At 54.7% G+C, this 26,118-nt stretch overlaps 3 protein-coding genes across 6 annotated transcripts in view; 1 reads left to right on the plus strand and 2 right to left on the minus strand.

Moving 5' to 3' along the window:
* MED25 (mediator complex subunit 25) overlaps positions 1 to 6,098 on the minus strand; it is a 13,516-nt gene extending 7,418 nt beyond the window's left edge. The window contains 3 exon segments of the mRNA XM_077747049.1: positions 5,188 to 5,312; positions 5,752 to 5,797; positions 5,891 to 6,098. Coding sequence (XP_077603175.1) covers positions 5,188 to 5,312; positions 5,752 to 5,797; positions 5,891 to 6,024 — 305 coding nt within the window. The 5' untranslated portion in view covers positions 6,025 to 6,098.
* An 8,310-nt stretch (positions 6,099 to 14,408) lies between these two features.
* FUZ (fuzzy planar cell polarity protein) lies at positions 14,409 to 18,911 on the plus strand. 2 transcript variants are annotated; one of them, XR_013330951.1, is made up of 11 exons: positions 14,409 to 14,719; positions 14,922 to 15,043; positions 15,320 to 15,404; positions 15,519 to 15,587; positions 15,782 to 15,886; positions 16,666 to 16,863; positions 17,005 to 17,100; positions 17,347 to 17,490; positions 17,566 to 17,630; positions 17,710 to 17,784; positions 18,641 to 18,726. XR_013330951.1 is itself a non-coding variant. In XM_077747531.1 (11 exons), the coding sequence occupies exons 1-11, from the start codon at positions 14,609 to 14,611 to the stop codon at positions 18,862 to 18,864; spliced, it is 1,257 nt and encodes a 418-aa protein (XP_077603657.1). In that variant the 5' UTR covers positions 14,411 to 14,608; the 3' UTR covers positions 18,865 to 18,911. The 2 variants fall into 2 exon arrangements, 1 of the variants encoding a protein (XP_077603657.1); XM_077747531.1 differs by having other exon boundaries at positions 14,411 to 14,719; positions 17,384 to 17,490; positions 18,641 to 18,911.
* Positions 18,912 to 18,983: 72 nt separating this feature from the next.
* Positions 18,984 to 26,118, minus strand: part of AP2A1 (adaptor related protein complex 2 subunit alpha 1) — a 31,771-nt gene continuing 24,636 nt past the window's right edge. The window contains exons 8-24 of one of the 3 annotated variants that reach the window (XM_077747529.1): positions 25,293 to 25,443; positions 24,805 to 24,973; positions 24,548 to 24,685; positions 24,188 to 24,370; positions 23,672 to 23,769; positions 23,267 to 23,498; positions 23,010 to 23,177; positions 22,771 to 22,934; positions 22,390 to 22,455; positions 21,988 to 22,044; positions 21,789 to 21,871; positions 21,564 to 21,664; positions 20,308 to 20,429; positions 20,101 to 20,217; positions 19,948 to 20,017; positions 19,629 to 19,763; positions 18,984 to 19,287 (exon numbers count right to left, since the gene is read on the minus strand). In XM_077747529.1, coding sequence (XP_077603655.1) covers positions 19,210 to 19,287; positions 19,629 to 19,763; positions 19,948 to 20,017; positions 20,101 to 20,217; positions 20,308 to 20,429; positions 21,564 to 21,664; positions 21,789 to 21,871; positions 21,988 to 22,044; positions 22,390 to 22,455; positions 22,771 to 22,934; positions 23,010 to 23,177; positions 23,267 to 23,498; positions 23,672 to 23,769; positions 24,188 to 24,370; positions 24,548 to 24,685; positions 24,805 to 24,973; positions 25,293 to 25,443 — 2,132 coding nt within the window. In that variant the 3' untranslated portion in view covers positions 18,984 to 19,209. Of the gene's footprint in view, positions 19,288 to 19,628; positions 19,764 to 19,947; positions 20,018 to 20,100; positions 20,218 to 20,307; positions 21,665 to 21,788; positions 21,872 to 21,987; positions 22,045 to 22,389; positions 22,456 to 22,770; positions 22,935 to 23,009; positions 23,178 to 23,266; positions 23,499 to 23,671; positions 23,770 to 24,187; positions 24,371 to 24,547; positions 24,686 to 24,804; positions 24,974 to 25,292; positions 25,444 to 26,118 lie in introns of those variants that run through there. The other 2 variants (XM_077747530.1, XM_077747528.1) reach the window with 2 other exon arrangements.

A 26,118-nucleotide genomic window follows, 5' to 3' on the forward strand; every position in this document is an offset into this window, starting at 1 on the left:
CTACCGATCCAACTACGTCCACTAAGGCCAAAATAAAGCCAAGCTCTTAGCTGGGCATCTGGGGCCCTCTGTGTCCCAGGCTCTGCCCAAATACCTGCTCCATCCTTCTGTGGGTCCCTGTCTTCCAGAATGTCTCACATGTCCCTGGTCTCTGCCATCTGCCACATCACCAGTCCTCTGCCTGTGCTACCCGCTGCCCCATGACCACACCCTACCCCTCCTCTGGCCTGGGAGGAAAATCCCTGCTTATCTATCCTATGACCCACACCCCCAGCCAAGAGTCCCCTCCTCCAGGAAGCCTGCCTCACCTGCCACCTGATTTTAGGGGCCCCCACCCTGATCATATCACATGTCACTGGCTACTGCGACCATCAGAGCTTCCCTCCACGGCACACCGAGGGCTGGGGCAGCCTTCAGTGACCAAGACCAAGCGGCCTGAACCATCTCAGCAGGTGCCCAGGTTTCTGAAGACACACAGAAGCTCAGAAAAGGCCTCGTGGACCAGTGAGTGGTGCAGCGGCAGCCACGGCGGCCCGGCCCCCCACCCCCTAGCCAGGGTCTAGCGGGATTCCCTTCCCAGTTGTAGGCTTCCGCCCTCGGCTCCCTCTGGGCCACTTATGCCGCTCGGAGCCTGAAGCCTTCCTTCCCTCCACTGCCCCTTACCCTCCTCCCGCACCCCTGCTCCCAGTCCTGCTCTTCCTCAACACCCTATGTTCTGCAAAGGGACTTTCGAGGTCACAGACTTGGGGCAAATCCCGATGAATGAACCAGCCTGTATCCACCCTGCCACCGCTCCCCATTCCTGAATAAATCAAGCCACTATTTTCATGGGACTTTTTGAGCCAAAAGCTCCCCGGCCGGGGTCTGGCCCAGAGGCAGTGGGGGTGGAGACACGGAGCAACCTCTTCCCGTGTGTGGGCCTCCTTTTAGGGGCATGAAAATGCTTGGGGACCAGACAGAGGCGGTGGCTGCACAGCGTGAACGTACGAAATACCACTAAATTGTTCATTTTAAGATAATCACCCAGGGGCACCTGAGTGGCTCAGTTGGTTGGGCGTCCGACTTCAGCTCAGGTCATGATCTCATGGTTTGTGAGTTCGAGCCCCACGTCAGGCTGTGCTGACAGGTCAGAGACTGGAGCCTGCTTCGGATTCTGTGTCTGCCCCTCCGCTGCTCATGCTTTGTCTCTCTCTGCTTCTCAATAATAAATAAATGTTAAAAAAAAAAAAAAAGATAAATCACCCAGAGGCACCTGGGTGGCTCAGTCGGTTAAGCATCTGACTTTAAAAAAAAAAAAAAAAAGCATCTGACTCTGGATTTCCGCTCAGGTCATGATCTCACGGTTCTGGTTCATGGGTTCGAGCCCTGTGTTGGGCTCTCCATTGTCAGCACGGAGCCTGCTTCAGATCCTCTGCTCCTTTCTCACTGCCCCTCCCCCACTTGCACTTTCCCAAAAATAAATAAAACGTTAAAAAAGTGTCTTTAATCACCTCTGTCATGTGAACTTCACCTTGACTTAAAATTAAGGCTAATTTTACGAGAGAAAGTGTGATCGACCAATCCCTTTGAGATCCTAAAACTTGCTTTTTGCCTTCCTGAGCATAAGCTGTCACCAGCTCAGAGAGATATGCAGTATTTTGTCCAGGAATCAAGAAATGCTTGAAAACTGGGGGTGGGGGGGGCAAGGTAGGTTTTGAACACCATAAAGTTTACGAAAAGCCTTCATTCCAACCGAGCCCCTAAATGACATGAACATGAAATCTGAGGACGAGGGAGTGCCCTAGCGCCACAGGTGGGCTGACTCCCGCTGCTTCCCAGGCACCCACTTTCTGCCCAAGGTGGTGGCCGAAATGAACGAACGTTAACAGAGGGCAGGCCTGACACCCCCCTGGGGGGGGCCAGGACTCGGCCTGTTCTATGTCCCCCACTCCTCAGGGCCTAGGACAGTTTGCCTACAAACATCCGCTGCATGAATGAATGCACACACGCATGCGTGAACAGACTGCCACGATTTGAGGGAGAACACGTTCAGGGCTCTTCTCTTTCTACCTCGATTTCTTCGGATTCTGGGTCACTTGCTGCAGAGGAGGGGGACCCACCCCTCTCCAAAGAAAGGAAACGGAACATCAGAAATAAATCCTCCCAAAGCAAGGACGTTTCGAAAGTCACACCGAGAATGCTTTGTGACTTAAGGTGCGGCCATCCTGGAGGAAGATATGATTTCCCCTCCAAGTGGGAACGCAACCGCTGACTGTGGTCTCTGTGCTGGACCTTCCAGAAACGTCACCGAAACTGGGGCAAGATAGTCACACAGGACCTGGCAGAACAATGACCACTGCAAAGGGTAAATAATGGCTTAAAATGCTTATCAGCTGACTGGGAGGGCTCACGGGGAGCACAGGCACACAGAGCTTTTTCACTTGGTTAAAAGCACAGTGTGTTCTAAGATGATCAAGGGGGAGGCGTGGATACGTGCTGAATGGTCTCAGAAAGCACTTCCCTCTTATCTTCCAGATGCTTTGGAAAGATTTGTCTGCTTACTTATTTGGCTTTTTAACATTAACTCTTTACTTATTTAAGTAATCTCCACACACAGTGCGGGGCTTGAACTCATGACCCCAAGATCAAGAGTCGCACACTCTTCTGACTGAGCTAGGCGACCCTCCCCACCCGACCATGGAAAGTTTTAAGTAAGGGGGTTTAACTGTTTTTCCTAACACTTAATCACCCGCCAGAAGGCTTGGTTTCTTGGGGATTATCTTCTCCATGGCTTTCGCTCATTTGTTTACTCAGTCAAGGTCTCCTGGGGCCTTCTGGGTGCCAGGCCCCAGCTGGAAACAAAAAGCAGGGGTAATACCAGGGACCTAGACATGCGCGGTCCAGAGGCATGGGGCTGTGACAGGGGAGGGAGCCCTTGGCCGCTTGCCAGAATGAGGGAAGGGACATCAGAGTCAGGTCCTTAGCTCACAGCTTCCCAGGAAGAATCAGGAGTTTAAAGCACATTCTGCGCAGGCGTTCACTCACGTATTCATTCACTCTTTCCTCACAGTTGTGCCAGACCCTGCGCTCGGTTCTAGGGACTCAGACTTGAACCTGGGCCTCAAGGACCCCCATTCACATTACTCAAGCCTCACCACAATCCATCTCCGTAGTTCTCAGCTGGAGTGGTTTTTGCGCACGCACACACACACACACACACACACACACACACACACACACACACACACACACACACACACACACACACCCGCCCCTGAGACATTTGACAATGCCTGGAGATGGTTTTTGGTCACAGCTTGGAAGCGGCTTACTGGCATCTGGGGGCTAGAGGCCGGGGAGGCTGCTGAACAGCCCGCAGGGCATAGGACAATGGATGATTTGGCCCTAAGTGTCACCAGTCCTGAGGCTGAGAAATGCTGCTCTGTCCTGCCCGCTACCTCCGATGACCATGAGGGGTCAAACCCGGGTGTCAACTTCCCAGTGAATGTGCAGCACCCGGTCCCACACACACAGCCTGGAATGAAGCAGGCACCCCGCAAACAGTTGCTGTGCGGACGTATGAAGAGAACAGCAGCCCTTTAATGAACTCTAACTACAGAGCAGAGCCAGGGCCGGGCGGCGCAAAGGTGCGGGATGAAGGTCAGCTCTGGGCGCCGCCAGGGTGGCTCATCCTCCATTAAGCATTTGACTTCAGTTCAGGTCATGATCTCACCATTGTTCATGAGTTCCAGCCCTTCACTGGGCTCTGTGCTGACAGCTCGGAGCCTACAGCCCGCCTCAGATTCTGTGTCTCCCTTTCTCTCTGTTCCTACCTCGCTCTCTCTCTCTCAAAAAATTACTTCCTGTGATCCTCCCAGGAGCATTGAGATACAGACCACGTTATCCATTCACAACCCAAGAAACTGACACACGAAACAGCAAATGCTAACCTAGCACTTAACAAGTGCCACGTGCTGTCTTACGCAGTTGTCAACTCATCTGATTCCCAGAGAATGACCGTGAAGTCGTGGTAGCCAGGCCCCTCAATGACCCCCACTCCTGGTATTCACATCCTTGGCATTCACTTCCCTTCACACTCCCCCCACTGAACAGCATCGACTTCTAAGCTGGACAGAATGTGGCAAAAGTGACTTCCAAACCTTGATGGTGAAAACCCTCAGAACTTCCTCTTTGATCTGTCGTGTTGCTCATCTGAGAGAAGCCAGCTGCCACTTTGGGAGGGCATTCTGCAGCCACAGAGTAAGCCACCTTGAAAATGGACCCTCCAGTCCCTCAGATGACTGCAACCTCATGAGACCCTGAGCCAGAACTATCCCGGTAAGCCACTCCTGAACTCCTTACTTACAGAAATGGCGTGAAATAGTAAACACTTCTTGTTTGAAGCCACTGTTTTGGGATAATCCGTTAGGCAACAGACAATAAGTAATACAATAAACAAATATGACAAGTACTACTAATATCTTCCATTTAAAGAAATAAGAAAAGGGCCCCTGGGTGGCTCAGTTGGTTAGGATTCTGTCTTGATTTTGGCACAGGTCATGATCTCACAGTTCATGAGTGCGAGCCCCACGTGGGGCTCTGTGCTGACAGTGCAGAGGCTGCTTGAGATTCTCTCTCTCTGCCCCTCCCCTCCTCGTTCCCTCTCTCTCAAAATAAACAAACAAACATTAAGAACAAAAAAAAAAAATAGGAGATATGCAACCAGCTACGTTAGGCACAAAGGGAGAAGGGATTCCTGGGTCTCGGGGTTCTGTTGTGGTTTATCTGTGATCTGACCCCAGGCTGTCTGCACCTGCCAGAGCCTGCAACGTGAACATTCAAAATCCCATTCAAAGCGCAGAGAGGTCTATGCTGCCCTCTTCCCACCAGCCTAGCACTCAGGCTTCAAGGTGCCCCTCTGAAAAGGGAAGACTGCAGCACAGATGGAAAACAGCAGAAACAACGAAGAATCACACAGTAGAGAGGACGCAGGTACTTCACAAGCCTCCTAAACTGGGAAGATTGTTCTACCTTCTAACGGGAGGGCAAAACTGCCGAGCACACAGAACCCACCGCGGAAGTGATCCCTCCCAGTCCGTTCAGCCGCCCTGTGTGAAGGGACGGTTCCTGAAGCTCAGGCCAAGCCACCATCCGCTCATGGGCCCTCACAGGGCCCCCCCCCATCCCCAAGCACAACAAAAAGCTCACTTAATGCCATCGAGCCAGGTGACAAACTCATAGGCGCTGCTGGTGGGAGCGTGACACTGGACGTAGGACTCAGGAGCGCAGTCCACCGTGTTGAACACCACGAGGCTGTACTGGGTCCCCCCATACTGAGAGAGGAGGACAGAGAAACTTTTCATCTGAGACCCCACCTCCCCCTTCCCTCAGACTCAGGAGTCGGGTCCCCGGGCGCCCTCCTCCCTCAGACTCAGGAGTCTGGTCCCGGCACCCTCCTCCCTCAGACTCAGGAGTCCGGTCCCGTCACCCTCCTCCCTCAGACTCAGGGGTCCGTCCCGTCACCCTACTCTTAGACTCAGGAGTCCGGTCCCCGGCGCCCTCCTCCCTCAGACTCAGGAGTCCGGTCCCGGCACCCTCCTCCCTCAGACTCACGGGTCCGTCCCGTCACCCTACTCCCTCAGACTCAGGAGTCCGGTCCCCGGCGCCCTCCTCCCTGACTCAGGAGTCCGGTCCCGTCACCCTCCTCCCTCAGACTCAGGAGTCCGGTCCCCGGCGGCCTCCTCCTTCAGACTGAGAAGTCCCAAGACTCACGTCTCCTCCGAAGTCCGTCTCGGCAGGAGGACCACCATTAAAGTACCTGTGAGGGTCGGAGGTAAAAGGTCGGGGTCAGGCAAGAGACTAGAGAACTAAAGTCGGAGGGCGGGGTTGGAGTCGCGCAAACGGCACTCACTCGATAGCCGGAAGCAGGTAGTGCTTGCGCAGCCCTTCGAAGTAAGGCCCCAGGTTGGCCGTGCCCTCGATCACAAACACCACGTCAGCCACGAGGCCCCCGGCGCGGGCCGGGCCCTCCGACCCGGGGACCATGCCCCGCGCAGCAGCCGCCACCGCCGCCACCGCCGCCGCCGCGGCCGCAGCCTCTGCGGGATGAGCGGAAGTGCGCCTGCGCTGCGCGTGCACCGGCGCCGGACGTCTTAGCCGCGCTGCCGGACGCGCCCGCGGCCATGTTTGTGCGGGGCACGCAGGACTCGTCGATTCTCTCTCCATCCGCGTCCGCACCCACCGCGTGCGGGATGAAGCGCATAGCGAACCCCTGCAGGACCCTGACGGGGAAGATTGAATTATTGTCAGGACTGTGGAGAGTGGCATATATTGAAAGAGACACCGTGGGCCGCCATCTTTGAGCGAGGCGCCAGTTCCACTCTGGTCTCAATGGGAGGGTCAGGAGATCTGGTTGCTATGCAACGCGTACGCTGCCCTAGTTTTCTAACGCAGAGATTAGGTTTCTAGTTAAATTTTTTTCTGGCGGGAGGAGATGGGGGGAGGGTCGCGTAAAGGCTCCAATCACATCCTCAGAAACAGGGTTACTAGGCAACGCTTAAGGCTGCCGTCCACTCGGAGGGGAGTGCAGCTGTTCTTCCCACTCAAAGCAGCCGAATTCCGACCCAAGTGGCGGTTGCCAGGCAACCCCTGATTGTTTTCTGGGAGAGCAGCCAGAAACTGGCCTAGAACATAAATACATTCCAGGTGGATTAAAAATGTGAATGCGGAAAAAAAAAAAAGTAAATGCAACAAATGAAACCTCAAAAGTAGCTGAAGGAATAAAGAGCCACGCTGTATAATCCTGAAGGCTAGAAAAAGAGTTTATCATCACACCAAAGTCAGAAAACATAAAATATTAATTTGTCCAAACGTCTCCGTAAACCGAGTTGAAAAACAAAACCAACCCGATAAACTGAGAAAGTCATTTGTGACATACGTGTTGACTGAAATTTCCTACACAAATACATCTTAGTAAACAATAAAAACAGTAGAAAACAAATACTTTTTTTTTTTAATGGTAAGGAGACTCTTCTCCCACACACACAATTAAAACTGGCAAATAAACATCGAAAAACTGCTTATCTTCACCAAGTAAAAAGCATTTTACCTTTGTCATGTTAATTAATGTTGGGAAGAATAAGGTCCATGAGGGTGGTAGTTTGGGCTCAAAGTCTAGACGGGGTCTAAATCCACACAACTTGCCCCAGTGCAATTTGGCGATGTATTTCAGAATAACAGGGGGCGTTCCTCTTAAACACAATCATATTACCATTTTGTCACATTTACCTTATCCATTCCTTTTTTATTTTATTTTCTTTGCTGAAGACTTTTTTTTTTTCATTTAAGTAATCTCTACACCCAACATGGGACTCAAACTCACCACCCTGAGATCGAGAGTTGCACGTTCTTCTGATTGAGCCAGCCAGGCGCCCCTTGCTGAAGCCTTTTAAAGCAAAGCCCCAGCATCCTATCATTTTACCTCTACGTGCTTGGCAGAACTTTCTAAGAAGTTACAGACATTTTCTTACATAGCCACTCTGCCATTCACCCCAAACAAAATTATTTCTTAGTATCATCTAAACCCACAATCAGGGGGTGCCTGAATGGCTCAGTCGTTTAGGCATCAGACTCTTGATTTCGGCTCAGGTCATGCATGACCTCACGGTTCTTGGATTGGAGCCTCAGTCGTGTTAGGCTTTGGATTCTCTGTCTCCCTTTCTCTCTCTGCCCTTGCACTGCTCATATTCTCTCTCTCAAAAATAAATAAGCAAACATTAAAAAAATAATAAATCCACAAATACCCCAATTCTCTCAAAATGCATTTTTCCAATTGCTTTATTTATGTTAGAATCCAAAGACCAAACAGATATTCAGACATTGTATCTCTCAAATTTCTTTTCATCTAAAGCAGCTCCCATTTTTTGTATGCCAGTGTAATTCAATTTTAATAGAATTAAGGAAGATTAAATTGGAGAAAGGAAAAATGATCAACAGGTAAGAAGATTAAAATGCTTCCTAAAATTAAAATCGGTCCGATTAACTAAAAGGAAACCTTTTCTTTCTTAAGTTTATTTAGTATTTATTTTGAGAGGGAGACAGATAGAGGGAAAGACAGAATCCCAATCAGGATCCACGCAGTCAGTACGTGCAAGGCTTGAACCTCCAAACCGCAAGATCATGACCTGAGCCGAAATCAAGAGTCAGACGCTCAATCGACTGAGCCACCTGGGCGCCCCTCAAAGGNGTAAAAAAAAAAAAAAAAGTGAATAATTTGGTATTTTGGCCTGGACTTCGGCTTCTGGGATTATGATGGATTAGGTGTTCTACTGTTTTTGCAACATTGGTGGTTTCTTAGGCGGTAGACCTCATGAGGTTCTTCAAGAATCTTCAAGAACCACCCCACCCCACCCCCCCCCCATACCCTGGCCACCTTCTAGTGCACCTGGATGGCTCAGTCTGTTAGGCGTCTGACATCAGCTCAGGTCATGATCTCATGGTTCATGAGTTTGAGCCCCACATTGAACTCTGTGCTGACAGTGAGGAGCCTGCTTGGGAGTCTCTCTCTGCCCCTCCCCCACTCGTGCTTTTTGTTCTCTCTCTCTTTCTCTCAAAATAAATAAACTTTAAAAAAAAAAAGACTCCTTCCCTTTCCCAAAAGAGACAGAGACTCAAAAATTAACAAAAAAGAGGACAGAGTATATTATCCCTGCATAGGCATTACCAAGAGCCTGAAGATAGATGTGAATTGGAAAACTGAGTCTTTTTCTTTTCTAAGGAATGTCCTCCCAGGGCCACTGAGCTAATTCCAGGTTGGTAACCAGGTTGGTAACCAGGTTGGTAACACTCCTCCAAATCTGCATAAGCGGAAGGAAATCCTTCTCATGAGACTCTGGTCAATATCAAGTAAGGAGTTCAGAGTCAAAGGCCACTAGCACAGAGGCAAGGACTGTAAGTTAGAGACCACAGAAACAACAGTTAATGGATGTGTCCCCGGGACTCCAGGTCCTGGAATGGCTGGGTTCATACTGTACCATAATGTGCAAAACGGTGAGAGAAACAAAGGACATTGTCTAAGTTCTCTCATGCTGTATGACAAATTACCCTAAAATTCTGTGGCATAAAACCACGCGGATTGTTTCATGGTTTCTGCAGATCAGGAATCCAGGTGTGGCTTAGCTAGCGTCAGAGCCTCTCCCTGGCTGTGATCAAACCGTCAGCCAGCACGCTGATCATCCGAAGGCAGGACTGGAGAAGCTCACCTCCGCGCTTCCTCTTGTGATCGCTCCCAGGCTGTCAGCCTGAGATTGTGTTCAGGTCCATGGTCCCCCTTGGGTGCATCACAACATAGCATTGGCTACTTCAGAGCAAGCAAGAGAGAGAATGCAAGCCAGATAGAAGATAACGGTCTTTAGAACTTAATCTCTGGGGACGCCTGGGTGGCTCAGTCGGTGAAGCGTCCCGAATTTGGTTCAGGTCATGATCTCACAGTCCGTGGGTTTGAGCCCGCATTGGGCTCTGTGCTGACAGCTAGCTCAGAGCTTGGAGCTGCTTCGGATTCTGTGTCTCCCTCTCTCTCTGCCCCTCCCCCACTCGTTCTCTGTCTCTGTCTCTTTCAAAAATAAATACACACTTAAAAAAAAATCTTCATCTCAGAAGCTCGGAAGTGACATCCCCCCACTTCTGAAAAATCCCATCATTAAGAGCAAGTCACAGTCCCCTGGGCACACCAGGAAAGAAAAAAAAGTAACTAAGGGGCAGGATGTGGAGGTCATTTGGAGCCATTCTAGAATCAATCAAAAGCCTTGCACAAATACAATCACAACGACCAACCCAGCAGCACAAAAGTATGGAGAAAGAATAGGTGAATTTAGGGAGACATTTTATATAATTGTTGGAAAAAAACCCTCAATTCAATGGGTAATTGAAAGTGAGCTAAAGGGAGACTTGGTGAACTGGAAGATAAGAAGAAGTTACCCAGGGGTGCCTGGGTGGCTCAGTCAATAGAGCATGCAACTCTTGATTCTAGGGTTGTGAGTTTGAGCCCAATGTTGGGCAGAGAGATTAATTAATTAATTTATTTTTTAATTCTTTTTAACGTTTATTTATTTTTGAAAAACAGAGAGGGAGGGAGAAAGAGAGAGAGAGAAAGAGAGTGAGAGAATGAGCAGGAGAGGGGCAGAGAGAGAAGGAGATACAAAATCTGAAGCAGGCTCCAGGCTGTTGGCACAGAGCCCAACATGGGGCCCGAACTCACGTACTGTGAGATCATGACCTGAGTCTAAGTCAGACGCTTAACTCAGAGCTACCCAGGTGCCCTTAGAGATTACTTTATGAGTGTAAACAAAACAAAACATGAATCCTTGGATTCCGGAAGCACAGAATATAAAATTACATTATTTTTTTTAATGTTTATTTCTGAAAGAGAGAGAGAGAGAAAGAGTGAGCGTGAGTGGGGGAGGGGCAGGAAGAGAGAGAGACCCAGAATCTGAAGCAGGCTCCAGGCCCTGAGCTGTCAGCACAGAGCCTGATGCGGGGCTCGAACCCACGAACTGTGAGATCATGACCTGAGCCGAAGTCGGTCGCTCAACCGACTGAGCCACCCAGACACCGGTATAAAATTACATTTTAAAAAAACTGCTCACTTTGACTCATTGTAGTGAAAGAGAAGCCTACATAGCCTCCAGAATGAAAGAACAGACTTCCAGAAAGAAATTATATGTAGAATGACAGCCAACTTCCTAACCACAAAAACAGGCACTAGAAGAAGGTGGTTTATGTTAAATCTTGAAAAAAAAGTACCTACCACTCCAGAACTGTGTGAAGGTGGGAGGAAACCATTCCAGGCAATAACAACAGACTTCAACTCCAAGAAACTTTCTAAAAGATGTGATGTTTTGACAGAATAAGAAATACAGATTCGCTCCTGGTCCCGCTTCCTGGCCCAGAGCTCCAAAAACCCTTGTAATTTCCTGTGTTAAGGGAGGTAGGAACACCTTTTATCGTAACATGTGGCCTCAGTTTCCCTCTGGTTCCTCACACAAGAGCTTCAAAGACCCCTGGGATCTTTGGGGGTGGGGGGGCGTGCTGGGGATCAACTTAATCACTAATGGCCAATGATCTAATCCGTCTGGCCTAACTAATGAAATCTGCATGTAAAACCCCCAAGAGGCATGGATGGGTTCAGAGTTGGTATTGAGTTGGTGGAGGCAACCACGTGCTCGGGGAAGAAGGCACCTCCATCTCCACAGAGACAGAATCTGTCCTCAGGACCCTTCTGGACTTCTAGGTACTTCTAGGCACTTCTTCATCTGGCTGTTCATTGCTAGCCTTCATAATATATTTTACAATAAACCAGCAACACTAATAACGTGTTGCCTTGGGCTCCATGAGTAATTATAGCAAATTATCAAGCCTGAGGAGGTGGAACCCCCAATTTGTAACCAACTCAGACAGAAGTATGGATAACCTGCGGACCCACTACCTGCAATTGGTATTTGTTTGTTGAGAGAGAGAGAGAGAGAGAGAGAGAGAATCATAAGTAGTCTCCATGAACAGCACAGAGCACAACGCCAGGCTTGATCTCATGACCACGAGATCATGACCTGAGCCAAAACCAAGAGTGGGATCCTTAACCGCCTGAGACCCCGGGCGCCCCACAACTGATGTTTGAAGTGGGGGCAGACTCAGGGGCCTGAGCCCTTTGACCTTTGGGGTCTGCACTGACTCCAGGTGGTTAGTGTCAGAATTGAATTGACTTGTAAGACACCCAGCTGGTACCCACAGAGAACCGGAGAATCACCTGGTGTGGAAAACCCACACATTTGGTGTCAGAAGTGTCGAGAGGACAGAACTAGTTCTACAGGTCGGCCGTGCTCAGGAAGGAGGCACATTTTCAATAATGTTGAAAGGATAGTTTGAGGGACAAGAAGGAAACAGGAGGGTAAATGAATCAGAAGTCAGTTAAGCATCTGACTGATCAGGCGTTAGACATCAGCTCAGGTCATGATCCCATGGTTCGTGAGTTCAAGCCCCACATTGGACTCCGTGCTGACAGCTCAGAGCCCGGAGCCTGCTTCGGATTCTGTGTCTCCCTCCCTCTCTCTCGGCCCCTCCCCTAGTCGTGTTCTGTCTCTCAAAAATAAATAAATGTTAAAAAAAAAACTTTAAAACAACAACAACAAAGCCAAGTAAACATTGCCTGCATCAAATAAGAAAAATATTCGATGAAGACCAATAAAAAAGTCACAGTTGAAGTTAGGGAACACTTAGTTGAAGTTGGGAACACTTCATTGGTTAGTCTGGAGGGAGTTTAACAGAGGTAAGTATTATACGCTCTTTGTATTATTTGAGAGAGAGTTTAAGATCTTACTTAACTTCGGGGCGCCTGGGTGGCTTAGTCAGTTAAGCGTCCGACTTTCGCTTAGGTCATGATCTCGCGGTTCGTGGGTTCAAGCCCCGCATCGGGCTCTGTGCTGACTGCCGGCTCAGAGCCTGGAGCCTGTTTCAGCCTGTGACTCCCTCTCTCTCTGACCCTCCCCTGCTCACGCTGTCTCCCTCTCTCTCTCCTAGAAATAAATAAAACATTAAACTCAAAAAAGATCTTACTTAACTTCTTCCTAAATTAAACGTGTATGGCAAAATTTCAAGGGTAATCAATAAAATTAAAAGGGAGTTACAGTGTATGAATTTGAAAACAGAAGAGAGAGGAAAAAAAAATTGTACGGAGGAAACAGAAAAAGAATCCAGAAAAAGATTTAAAAAGGGAAGGAAAAAAGCATTAAAAAGCAGCACGATAATATGCAAATAAGATTGTAGAAATAAATCCAAATATATTGGTAGTCATAATAAATATAATTGGATTAGGGCTTGTGGGTGGCTCAGTCGGTCGAGCATCTGACATAGGCTCAGGTTATGATCCTGAGGTTCACAGCAGCCCCACAATGGGCTCCGTGCTGACAGCTCAGAGCTGACAGCTCAGAGCCTGGATCCTTCTTTGGATTCTGTGTCTCCCTCTCTTTCTGCCCCTCCCCCACTCACATTCTTTCTCCCCAAAATAAACATTAAAAAAATGTTTTAGCGGCGCCTGGGTGGCTCAGTCAGTTAAGTGATGGACTTCGGCTCAGGTCATGATCTCACAGTGGGTTTGAGCCCCCCAGCCGGCTCTGTGCTGACAGCCAGCTCAGAGCCTGGAGCCTGTCTTCGGATTCTGTATTTCCCTCTCTCTCTGACCCTGCCTTGCTCACGCTGTCTGTCTCTCTCTCTCAAAAATAAAACATTAAAAATTTTTTTAAAAATTTTATATAAATATAAATGGGCTAAAGAAAAATTCATAGAACTATAGGGAGAAATTGATATTTTACCTCGTTTATTATTTTATGTAGGTTTATTCCTCTAGAAGTTTGATGCAATTTAGTGTGAGAATAAACATCTTAATACATTTCTTATCAGCTATTAGACATCAAATGCAGAACGCAGGCGAAACATGTTTTCAGGAGACATGTTTTTTTAAAGTGACTACATATTTGGCAAATACATTTGTGCGAATGAAGGCCACTGTTCTCACAAAACAAAAAAAGTTCTAGCTGATTAAATTCGTAACTAAATTAAATTCTACTTTATCAGTTTACTTAACGCACAGGAGAAAGAAACCGACGTATGACCATACAGGATTGGCTAAATCGATTGTGTTACTTCCCTAATGTTGATTATCAAAAGACATTTAAACAAAAACGACCTACTTATGTGGTTTGAGAAGAAAAAAAAGTTTGAAGGCAACATTAGCACAGTGATTCTATTTGTCAAAAATGTGTGTGAATATTTTGTGTTAAATGTCAACTTTTTATTTCGGGAAAAGCTTTGGGGAGTATTTTCACGTTCGGCTTGCTACACTACCGTGTATAAATTTATTACAAAAATAACCTTATTTTTGTGATTCTGGGAAAGAAAGGATTTCGTCTTTCTTTTTTTCTAATAACAAAAACAACCATCTCATAAGGTGGTTACTAGGCAACGTTCCCCGGACCAAACCATCCGCGAGGGTGAAGGGGGAGATGATATTTTTCTCGGCTTTGCTCGAGCTTCGTCAGGCGGCCATCTTTGAGTGGGGCACAGTTCTATACAGCCTTAGCCTGGAAATTAAATGGAATGTGGTTGCTAGGCAACGCCACGGCACCGTCACCATATTTGACTCGGGCACAGCTGTTTATCATTTTAGAATGTAAACCATCCTAGCCTACCTGATGCTTGCTAGACAACGCCGTGGCGCGGTCACTGACTTTACGCCGGGCTCTTCATTCTCTTCTTTAAATAAATGGAGTCAAACTATTTCAGGGAGGAATAGCGAGGCTTGAGCCTCGCTCAAGCACGAGAGTCGCCATCTTTGTTTGGGGCATTCGACTTCCGGTTGGAGCGGAAGAGGACCTAACGGGGCTTGGGGGAGGTGCTCGAATGAGACTGATGGTGGGTTTGAGTTGGAAGAAGGCGGGAACTTACTTCTCTGCCAATCAGGTGCCCATCTCGCCCTCTGGTGGCTTCGGACGGCGGACCGGCCTCCCGATTTAGCGTAACTATGGGCATGCTCCAAGGTGGCCACTGACTGCCCCCACGAGGGGACGGGCGGGGGTTCCAGATGGGCGAAGAGGGGACGGAGGGCACCGTGCATCTGCTCTGCCTCGCGGCTTCCAGCGGAGTCCCCTTGTTCTGCCGAAGCAGCCGCGGCGGCGCCCCCGCCCGCCAGCAGGTGGGGCCCGGGACGCCTGGATCGCCAAAGTAGAAGGGGGCTAGGCACTGGGACTCTGGGTCTTCAAGGGACTAGGGTCTGGAGAAGTCTCAGGCTTGAGTTTAGTTAGAGGACCAAGAGTTTAATGAATGGACCAATAATCCTGGTTCCCAGAGGAGGAGGGGTTGGGGGCTCCTGTCTAATGTCCCCAACCTTTCCCCAGCTCCCGTTCTCTGTCATCGGCTCTCTCAATGGAGTTCACATGTTTGGGCAGAATCTCGCGGTGCAGCTGAGCTCTGCAAGGACCGAGGACACGACCGTGGTGTGGAAAAGCTTCCATGACAGGTGTCCAGTTGGTACCTTGGGGCAGGCCCAGGGCCCGGGTGATGGCCCCTGTTGAAGATGACCCCGAGGTCTCCAAAGCCAGCTGTTTACTTGGCTGTGGAATCTCTGACAAGCCAGCTACCCTCTCTGATCCCCGGGTTTCTCTGTATGAGAAGCAGGTTGTGCTGGCGGGCTAAAGATGTAGCTGGCACAAGGTCAAGGGCAGGCTCTACTCTCTTCACTGCCCTGTTTCCGAAGTCTGGACTCATTCTTGCTTCTCGGTTTCCTTTCTCACAGCATCACCCTCATTGTTCTGTCATCTGAGGAGGGCACCTCGGAGCTGAGGCTGGAGAGACTCCTCCACATGGTGTTTGGGGCCATGGTGAGACTCCCCAGCCCTCTTCCCCTAACCCAGGAATCTGAGTTCTCAGCATCCTCCTCCCTCACACCAGGAGTCCAGACCCCCAGCGCCTCCTGTCTTATTTGTTTCTTCCAGGTTCTTCTTGTGGGACTTGAAGAACTGACCAATATCCGCAACGTAGAGAGGCTGAAGAAGGAGTTGAGGGTGAGGCTGCAGGACGTGATGGAAATCAGGTTGCCTGGTCGCTGATATTTGGAAACTACAGTTCCCAGCAGCCCCTGAGGCAGCCTGGTCAACTGACCCCAGAGCTAGGGCCAGCAGGGCTAGTTTTCTGAAGAGGAGGCAGCAGATCTGGGGGCCACCTGGGTCCTAAGCTCCTTCCTTCTGCCCTCTGCTAGGCCAGTTACCGCCTCATTGACAGTTTCCTGGGGGACTCTGAGCTCATCGGGGACCTGACCCAGTGTGTGGACTGTGTGGTTCCTCCAGAGGGGTCTCTCCTGCAGGTAACGAGGCTGCCTTGGGAACCCTTGAACCTGTCACTGTGGCCCTGGCTTAGTCCTGAACCTCTTACCCCTGGGCCTTTGCCTCAACCTCTTCCCATCCTCTGGGCTTCCATTCCATCTCCCCCCGCTTGGCCCCAGAAGGGTCTATCTACACCCCGAGCTGACCCCACCCCTCCCCTCTGGTGGCTTCCATCACCCTCAGGACGAGCTTCCATCCCCTCAGCCCGGTGTTTGAGGACCTGTGGAATCTGAAACCCACCAACGAGCTCACCCTGCTAACTCCCCAGTCCACCTACACCCAGCTGCCTCGTGGGGCCCACGAATCCCAACAGCTTCCCAGCTTCCTTGCTTTGGCACGCGCTGTTCCTTTTGCCAGTGAATCTCTATCTATCCTTCCTTAAATACTGCTCTTGTTGATTCACGTGGTATGGCCGCCTCCCAGCATGTGACTCTGGGCAGGTGACTTGACCTCTCTGAGCTTGGGTAGGCTGTCAATTGCAGTACTTGGCACATAGTAGGACTCAATGAGCCGCGGCTGCGGCTGTTAGAATTATTAGCATCAGCAGCACGTGTCAGGCCAGGGAGCAGGCACCTCACCTGTTTAATCGCACTTTACAGTGTGACCTGGGGATTGTACCTGCATGTGAAGGTGAAGGTACCCAGGCCCAGGGAGGGCGAGGCAGGCGAGCCTGCCGGTTTCTTCACGCTCCTCGCCCACCTGGGGAGATCATCGCCGCCCCTCCTCATGTCCCCTGACTCGGCCTGCCTCCCTTATCCAGGAAGCCCTCTCTGGGTTCGCCGAGGCAGCAGGCACGGCCTTTGGCAGCCTGGTCGTGTCGGGCCGGGTGGTCGCAGCGACAGAGAGCTGGTGGCGGCTGGGGACGCCGGAGGCCGTGCTGCTCCCCTGGCTGGTGGGGTCCTTGCCGCCTCAGGCCGCTCGCGACTACCCAGTGTACCTGCCCCACGGGAGTCCCACGGTGAGTTGCGGGGGCTCTGCGCCTGGGACAGGTGCGCTAGAATGGACGAAGGGGCCCAGACGTGAGGAGGCGGGGCTTCGGTGGGAAGGGGAGGGGCTCCGGCCGGTCCATCCTGTCCCCCCACCCCCACTTCTGCTTCAGGTCCCGCACCGGCTTCTGACCCTGACGTTGCTGCCGGGCTTGGAGCTGTGTCTGCTCTGCGGGCCGCGCCCTCCCCTCAGCCAGCTGGATCCACAGGTGAATCTGGGGCGTGTCCCCGATGTTCCCCCATTACACCCACTGCCCGCGGGCCCCGGCCCCCCCCCACCACCTCGCCCTCCGTCAGCCCTGTCCCTCCGGTAGGCCCCGCCTCCTGTGGACTGCGTTCCAATCACCTTCACGCCAGCCCTGTCCCTCTTTCGCTCTCATCCCTTCCTTGGGTCCCCTCTGTCCTCCGCCCTTGGGGGCCCCTCCCCTCCTCCCCGCCCACGCCCCTTCCCCTAGGACCCGCCCTTGACCTCACCCACCGGCCCCGCCTCAGCTTCTGGACCGCTGGTGGCAGCCAGTGCTAGACCCGCTGCGGGCCTGCGTGCCGCTGGGACCCCGAGCGCTGCCCGCTGGCTTCCCCCTGCACATGGACATCCTCGGGTAGGGCTGGGACGGGGACACGGGTTGGGGGTTCTCATCCCCCTTCCCTGGCCCGTGACACCCCCTGTCTCACAGGCTGCTGCTTCTCCACCTGGAATTGAAACGTTGCCTCTTCACCGTGGAGCCCTCTGGGGATCAAGGTGACTGACCAGGGCGGGACTAGGAGGGGCATGGGCCCAGGAGGAACCGTCTGTCACTCGGTCTCTCTTCCCCTTCCAGAGCCTTCTCTTGCGCAGCGTAGGCGCCTCCTCCGCTCCTTCTACACCTTGGTCACTGCCACACACTTCCCACCAGGTCAGCAGCAGAGAGCGCCCTCTTTGCACACTATGGGACAGTGAGTCTCCGATCACACAGGGGAGGACAGGGCATCCACCCTGATGGGGAGGGACAGGGAGCTCCCAGCCTACAGCCTCTCCTGGGCGATCCTAACAATTAACACAGACTGAACCTCCTACCGACTCCTTGTATACGGAATAGGTCACTTTATTCTCACAGGTGAGCGGTATCTCCTGTTATATTGTCACTCTGACAGTACAGATGAGGAAACAGGCTCAGCTGATAAGCAGCGGAGAGCCAGCATTCACACACAGGCAGCCTGGTTCCCAGGGCCACACACTCCACTGTACTGTTCAAAGTACAGGCTTTGCCAACAGTCTTTGCCCCCCGGGGGGGTGGGGGCATCCGCAGAGCCCAGATTAGGAAGGAAAAGTTGTCGTGCAACCCACGAGGGCCTAGAGGGACCTCGGCTGACGCTACAACCCCAGTGAAGAGCCCGATGGATGTAGCAAAATGGTGAAGAGCTCCATCTGGGAGGGACAGGACTGTGCCCCCCACTTGCTTCCCCTGCGTAAAGTGGGGCGGGGTCCTCGGGAGGGTCATAAGGGAGCCGGGGCTGGTACCTGGTAAGCATCACGTGTGCGTCTGTGATCTGTATTGCTAAGCGGCTGGTCCAGGGCTGCACACAGTGTCCCCAGGGAAGAGGGGGATGGAGACTGGCTGGGAAAGGAGGGTGGGGGGCGTCCATGGCCTTCTCCAGGCAGCTGGCAGCCAGCTGGGGCCACGAGGCCCTCACCCATCAGGAGCCGGATTTAGGCCCGGGATGTAGTCCCGGCCCCGCTGGTCACCCTGGCCCTTCCTGTCCTTTCTCCAGAGCCGGGGTCACCAGAGAAGGTAGAGGACGCAGCCCAGAGGGCCCAGGTGCCGAGAGCCTGCTACCTGGTGTCCGGGCCCGAGGAGCCAGGAACAGGATGGCGGCTGGTGGCCCTGCAGTTGGGGCCACGGCGGTTGCTGCTGCTGCTGTCCGCCCAGAGCCCCACCCATGGGCTGCGGAGCTTGGCCACCCACACTCTGCACGCCCTCACCCCACTCCTCTGACCCCTGGGCGGCCGGGAGCCATGAACACAGACTCTGCTATTAGCGTCTCTCTGTTTATTCGCTCACAATAATACACAGCCCCTGGACGGGGAGGGGGTGGGAGGGGCTACGANGCTTAGGGGGAAAGGGAGGGAGGGGGTTCCCCCTTACCCCCCAGAATGTAAACAGCAGCAGATGAACAAAAATAAAAATACAAAAGGCCGGAGGAAGGTCCCAGGCATCCCCCCACCCCTGGGGTCTTCCCTGTCACCAATGGAGGTCCCCTCCCTGCCCCATCCACCAAAGCTGCCTCGGTCCTAGGGGCTGCCCGGCACTGGCCACGTCCCCAGGGGCAGAGTCCAGGGCTCAGAACTGCTGGGCCAGTAGCTCACACAGGTGACGGGAGACGGGCTCCCTGCTGGTGCGCAGGGTCAGCCGGTACATCTGCGGGGGGGACATGATGACACAGACTCAGGGAGGAGGCACGGGACAGGGAGCCCGCGAGAGTGGGGGGTACAAGGGTGGGCGACAAAATAGGAACGGGGCAAAGGGATCAGGAAGGTGATCGAAGGAACAGGAGGCAGGAATGAAAGCGACACAGGAGGTAAAGGGTGAAAGGTCAAAAGCCAGAACCAGAAGGGTGGAGAGGATGCCGAGAGGTGAAAGTCAGGAGGGAAGGGGAGAGGACGCCAGTGATTAAGAACACAGGGACACAGACAATGCCAATGCCAACCAGGCAGGGGAGGGACGCGTCAGTCGTGGGCGCCTCCCCGACCGCCACTCACCTGAGCCTGGGCGTTGGGCTCCAGCCGGAGCAGACAGCCCACCTGCAGGGCTTTCGTTTGGATGATTCCGGCCCCTACGAAGTTTTCAGGGTTGGGGTCCACATTGTCCAGGAGAGCAGAGCCAAACCCCAAGAGCTGGGGAGGGAGAAGGGCAGCCATCAGAGGGCGCCAGATCCAGCAGCAACCAGGCAGTAGAGGGCCAGTTCACTGGGAACCGGCCCCACTTTACAGATGGGGACACAGAGGCACAGAAAAATGGGCATGGCTTGCCAGATTCTAGTTCGGGACCCCTCTGCTGTCTTGCTCAGTTGTCACTCACTTTTGCCTTAGTGACTTCCGCATCCATGGGGTGGTTGGCTTTGAAGATTTTCTGGGCCTCCTGCTGGGGGCTGGAAGCGGGGTAAAAGCTCAAGTCAGGTCCCGGGGAAGGCCCCGCCCCCTCCCAGGCGTGGCTCCGCCCCCCGCTGCTCACAGGCTCAGCTGCTTCCAGCGCTGGAAGAAGTCCTGGGCCGCCATCTCTGTCGGCTGGAAGAACTTATTGATGGTCACGGGGAGCTTCAGGGTGAGGGCCTGGGGGGCGCCCCCGTACCTGGCGGGAGGGGCGGCAAGGAGGGCTCCCTCAGACCCCGACCCCCATCCAGGAGACCGTGCCCGCTCCGCAGTGCCCCGCCCGACTCACCGGAAGCGCACGGACAGGAGCGGGGGCGTCAGGAAGTCCCGCAGACACTCGATGTTGAGTACCTGCTGCACCTGCGCACCACCGTCCACCTGCGCGGCCACGCGCTTGGTCTGCACCGCCAGCTGTGGCGCCTGTGGTCAAGGAGGCCAGAACGAGGCGGCAGGTACCCGCGGTCTTGGCCATGAACCCCTGATGGTTCTGAAGGTCCCCCGCAGCCCCAGCCTGCAGGCCTCAGAGGGGCTGGTCCCGCCATCCTGGGCTCATACTACAAGGCCCAAAGTCCCTCCTGAGACCTCTGACCAATCCCTGGGTGCCTACTCTGGCCTTCCACCATGGGCTCAGCGACCTCCATCGTGGCACGTCACACCCTAATAGGGCGGAAGCCCTTCTGGAGCTGTGGTGGCTACCTGAATTTGAATCCTGGATCTTACCACCTCGGTGACTATGGGCAAGCAATTTTACCTCAGCCTCATCTGCAAAATGGACAGTGTCGTCGGCATTCAATGAAATAATCCAGGACAAGTACTTATCGGTGTCTGGCATGTGGAAGGTGCACCAAAAATGGCGGCAGCTTTACCACATCTCCCTTCAAGTTGGCAAGGATGGAGTCTTATGCACCTCTCACCCCTGCCCCTCCCCCCATGCCCAGCACAGACCTGAGCCTCCAGGAGTTCACTGGAAATGTCGATGAATGAGGCAAAGGACTGAAAAGGTCCTCATAGCTTTGGGGTCTAACCTCTAGCTTCATGGGTGTGAAAACCGCTATCAGAGAAAGGAGAGGGGACTGACCCCTTCCTTTATGCCAGCCACCCTTCCAGAATTTTCCAACCACACCAATCTTCAAAACAAGGCTATGAGAAGGGGACAGGAAGGCTCACAGAGGCCAAGTGACAGCCTCGGGTGACACAGAAGGCTCTGGTCAGCATCGAGACCCCCAGACCTGGCTCTTGAGCACAGGAGGCACTGGAATCATGCGTATGGAGTCCCTTGGAGGACAAGGTCAAAGAGGCCTGACAGGGACAAGCTGAGGCATGCCTAGCCCGTTGCTTCCCTGTCTGTAGGCTGTTCTGGGGGCTGTCCTGGGGAGAAGAGGCTGCCCCAGTATCAGACTAACTAGGCCTCAAAGAAGTAACCATGTGCTCGGGCTTTCAAGTAAGGCAACTGAACAGGGCTCCGACCCTGGGTCTGTCTGCTTCCCGGTGGTCAGGAAGGCAGACCCAGAGGGGCAAAGCTCAGGGGAGGGGGCTGGGTCAGGCAGGGAGGATATGAGTCTGTAGGTCTCCTGGGTGGACGACGGTGGGCGAGAAGTTCTGGAACTGCACAGATGTCTTGTTGCCATAGAAGAGATACATGCGGCCTGTGGAGGGTGCAGAGGGGCGGCGGGGTTCCATCTGAAACCCTCCAGGTGCCACCCACGCCCAGGGTTTGCCGAAAACCCATTCCTACTGCCCGACCCCCACCCCCCCCAGCTGTAGACGCACCCAAGTTCTGCCGGAACTCTGACTTGACTCCGATCTGCAGTAGCTGGTTCTCAAACAGGACCCCGTTGTTTTTGCACACGAACCTGGGTAGGGGTGGGGTGGGGCGGGGAGTTCAGGAGGCAAGGGGTGCCTGCCGGGGCCCTGCCCCATGCTCCCCACCTGTCCCCACCCTCCTCCCTGAGCTCTACCCCTGACTCACTTATTCAGCAGCTCATCGGCCTCTGGGATGGGCGGGCCGATGTCCTCAGGACCTGGGCTGCAAGGTGGAGAGAGCAGTGAGATGGGAAGAGGGCGGGGGCTAGAGGAGAAGACCCAGAGCTAACGGTGGGAGACAGCAGCCCCCAAAAGGACAGAACCCCAGAACCCACATACCCAGATTCCCCCCAAAGGACCCCACAATCAGACTGGCGACTGGCTCTAATGGGAACCAGACACTGGTGTGTGCCGCCACCCCTGCCCCTGCATCGGAGAATCCCGACTTTGGCTCCCCTCCAAATCCTCGCCTTTGCAGCTCATCAGGAACCCCCTGATAAGAGCTCGCAGTCCCCTATTCCTCCCGGGGGACACAAATCTGCCCCCCAACCCTGAGGCCACCCCTTACTCAGCAGCTGGAGCTGGGTCAGCCAGCAAAGCCATGGGGCTCTCAGGGGCGGGCGGCTCCAGCTCGCTGGGCCATCCAATCCCAGAGCAGACAAGAGGAGACAGGCGTGGCAGGCAGCCAATCCCAGAGAGGCAGCAGAGGGCCGGAGACAGAGAAAGAGGGAGGAGGGAAAGAGAGAAGGAAGAGCAGGCTGAGCCCCGGCGGTGGGGAAGGACGACACAGTGTGGCCAGGGTCAGTCAAGAGTCCAGAGTGGCCAGAGGGAGAAAGGAGGCCTCGGGAGGTGGCAGCCAGGGCGACAGAGGCACAGGGACAAGGAGGGAGGCGGGGGCTGTGAGGGGGCAGAAGGAAAAGGGGCGGCCCTGGGCCCAGGCAGGTAGTACCTGAGGAAGGCCTCCTCGGGGGTGGGCCCCAGGCTGGGCTGGGCAGCCGGGCCGTCGGAGAAGACGTCCACCAGGAGGTTCCCTGCACCCGAGGTCGCTGGGGGTGCGGCTGGGGGAGGGGCTGCCCGCAGCCCCAGGAGGTCGGCAGAGGGCGAGGGCGTTGACTGCAGGGAAGGTGCAGGTGGAGGTGAGACGGGGCAGTGCCCGGTGGACCCGAACCCGAGGGCCTAGGGACTCACCACAGTGCTCGGGGTGGGCTCCACGCCCCCATTGATGTCATTGCTGCTGGCCTCCCTCCTGCCATCATCCAGGGCGCTGCCGGCCCCGGGGCCCTTCTTGCGCTTCAGCTTGGCCAGGATGGACGACTCTCGTTCTGGGAAGGGCGGCATCTCCTCCAGCACCGTGGCCTGTCGGGGCCGAGGGCGGGTCAGGGACTGCTTGGTGGCAGAGGAGAGGGCGGTCAAGGCTCAGGGGGGAAGGGGGCCGGGGCTCTGACCAGGACGTCCGTGCTGGCCACCGAACTGAGCGTGAGGTACTCGACGGCGCGCTGCTGCAGCTCCACGTCGGCGTTGCGTAGCTGGGAGCCCGCCCGCAGCACGCCCTGGATGGTGGCCTTGGTCTCCGGGAAGAGGTTGATGAACTTGATGTAGGTGGAGAGCAGCAGGGCCCGCGTGGCCACGCTGCACAGGTGGAACTTGGAGTGCAGCAGAGAGAACTGCACTGGGGGGCTGTGGGGGGCGGGGCGCGTCAGCATGTGCCCTCCCCGCCCCCTCCCAGAGCCCTGCTGCCCCCTCAGAGGCCACACCGGGCGGCATCCATCGCGACTCCCTGTCCCAGAGACTCCTGGGGTCCCCTGAGCCCCAGACCCCTCAGGAGTGCCATGTGCTCACCACCCCCTCACCTGGAGCGGGGATCCCCAGCAATCAGATTCCCAAACTCCCCGAGGATGTAGCCGCCGACCTTCACCATGTTTTCGTGGCAGGCCGGGGCCTGGAGCGCCTGCAGAGGCAGGGACAGGGCGGGTGACGACAGCGACTAGTAGTGCGCCTGGACGCAGGATTGCTCCGGGCGCCGGGCGCAGGNGGGAAACTGAGGCATGGACCGGTCACGTGAGACCCCACCGCCACCCACACAAGTGGTAAAACCAGACGGCACAAGTCCCCCATTTCCCGGGGCAGAGGGACTGGGAACCTGCCAGAACCTGGGGATCGGGGACTACACAGTGGGTAGCCCACGCCGACGCCCTGCCGACCCTCACACTGGCTCCCGGCCCCGCTGGTGGCCCAGGGAAGCCAAGGCACTGCTCTGAGGAGGAGGAAGCCAGATGGCGGCCCGGGCTGGCCGGCCCCACAGCCCCAGCCAGCTGTCCTGGCTCTGCTTCAGTGTCCCACTGTGCAAGTGAGGAGGGGGTGCCGACCTCAAAGACAGTCTTGGCTGCATAGCCCTGGACGTCATCGCGGTTGGTGACGATCTGCAGCACTCGGTACCACACCTCCTCACTCACGTAGTCGCCCGCGATGCGGATGAGGTTGAGGATGGTATCCACGTACCAGCTGTAGTCTACGGCGTACTTCTCGGCCAGGATGGCCACCTTCAGGACCTGCCAGCCGGGGGGCAAGGCCGGGCATGGGAGCATGCCCGCGCCTGTGCCCCCCCAGGGGCCAAGTGCACAATAACCGGATCCAGGCTCACCACTGACCCGCTGGAGACCCCAGGTATCCGGAACCCCGGGCCCCTCCTCCCTGGGATCCAGGGGCCCAGCTCCTCCCGGACTCACGATTTCCTCGCGGATGGCGTAGTCCGCCGTCTCCAGGTACCGAAGCATCTCCGACACGATCTGCTTGGCGTTGCTGCGGTCGCACATGGCGTAGAGGAGGTCAGCTGCCCGCTGTCGCACACTCACGTCCCGCTCCGTCTGAGGGAGGAGGGCAGGAGGGGGGTGTTCCAGGCTCCGCAGTGGCCTCCAAGCCCCACGCCTCTGCCAGGGGGGAGAGATCCCGGCCAGTGTGCGGGGCGGGCTCTGACGTGGCGTACCTTGAGGGCGTTGATGACCGTGTCGATGTGCGTCTTGACCGCCTCGTGGGAGAACTCGGAGCTGGCCAGCGTGCACATGCTCTCCAGGGCCAGGTAGCGGAGGTTGGTCTCCCGGTGCTGCAGGAACTGGCCCAACTGGTTGCAGGCCCGCACCAGCAGGTTGGGCTCGCTGCCGGGGAGAGGGGGAGAGAGAGAGAGAGAGAGAGACACGGGAGCGAGGTGGGGGCGTGTGAGCAGTAGTTGGGGGACCTGGGCCCGGCTGGCCAGCCACACGTCACCCTCAGAATCTGGGTCTTAACTCTCGCCCTCCGTCCCCATCCTGACGCCTCCTGGCAACCCAGGCATCTGGGCCGTTGGGCCCATGTGAAGAGATTCGGGAATGCTACTTTCCAGGAGGGGAGCCCGCACCAGTCTGGGCAGAAGTCATGACCCCCAGACCCATTCTCCCAGGACGCAGGGGTCTGGGCACCCCGCCCCCAGGTAGGCACCTGTCGTAGTGGATGATGAGGCTGATGGTTTCGAAGAGGATGGCGTTCTTGGCATTGGAGTGCTGGACCTTCTTGGACTTGGGTGGCTCCTGGGCCTTGTTGAGCACGGTCTCCAGACACTCCACCAGCCGTCCCTTCACGGCAGCGTCCTCTGGGGAAGCGGAGGACATGTCCCAGGCTGAGCTGTTGGCTCAGCAGGGACCAGCCCACGGCTCTCATCTTCCACCGAAGTATGGGCCCCGCAGCTGTGGCCTGGGGCCTCTGCTCCCTGAAGCTCGTCCTTGATCTCCAGGGGACTTGAGGGGCAGGGAGTGGGTGTGGCCGCAAGCCAACAGAGGACACGACTCCAGACCTGGGCTCGTGTCCTGCTCGGTGCTGACTCCCACCCCAGTGAGCCTCAGTCTTCCCTTCTGCAGCACTGACACTCTTCAGGGTTCTCACAGAACAAAGAAAGCTCCAGAAACCTTCCCCAGAGACACTGTGGAACCTGGGGTCTCCCCCAAGGAGTGGCCTGAGTGCCTGAGACAGATAGACACGGACCAGAGGCTCATAGAAATACCAATAACTGCCATTCTGTGGACTGCAAGGCAGCACCATGCGGATAGAGCAGCTGTCAAGGGGCGCCTGGGGGGCTCAGTCGGTTACGTGTCTGACTTCGGCTCAGGTCATGATCTTGCAATTCATGAGTTTGAGCCCCGCGTTGGGCTCTGCGCTATCAGAAACCCACTTTTGATCTCCTGTCCCCCCACCCCTTCCCACCTTGCACTCTCCCTCTCTTAAAAATAAATATTAACAAAAATTAAATAAACAAACAAAAAAAGAAGAG

Source organism: Crocuta crocuta, unplaced genomic scaffold (genome assembly GCF_008692635.1).
Source record: "Crocuta crocuta isolate KB4526 unplaced genomic scaffold, BGI_CrCroc_1.0 scaffold334, whole genome shotgun sequence".
Taxonomy (NCBI): domain Eukaryota; kingdom Metazoa; phylum Chordata; class Mammalia; order Carnivora; family Hyaenidae; genus Crocuta; species Crocuta crocuta.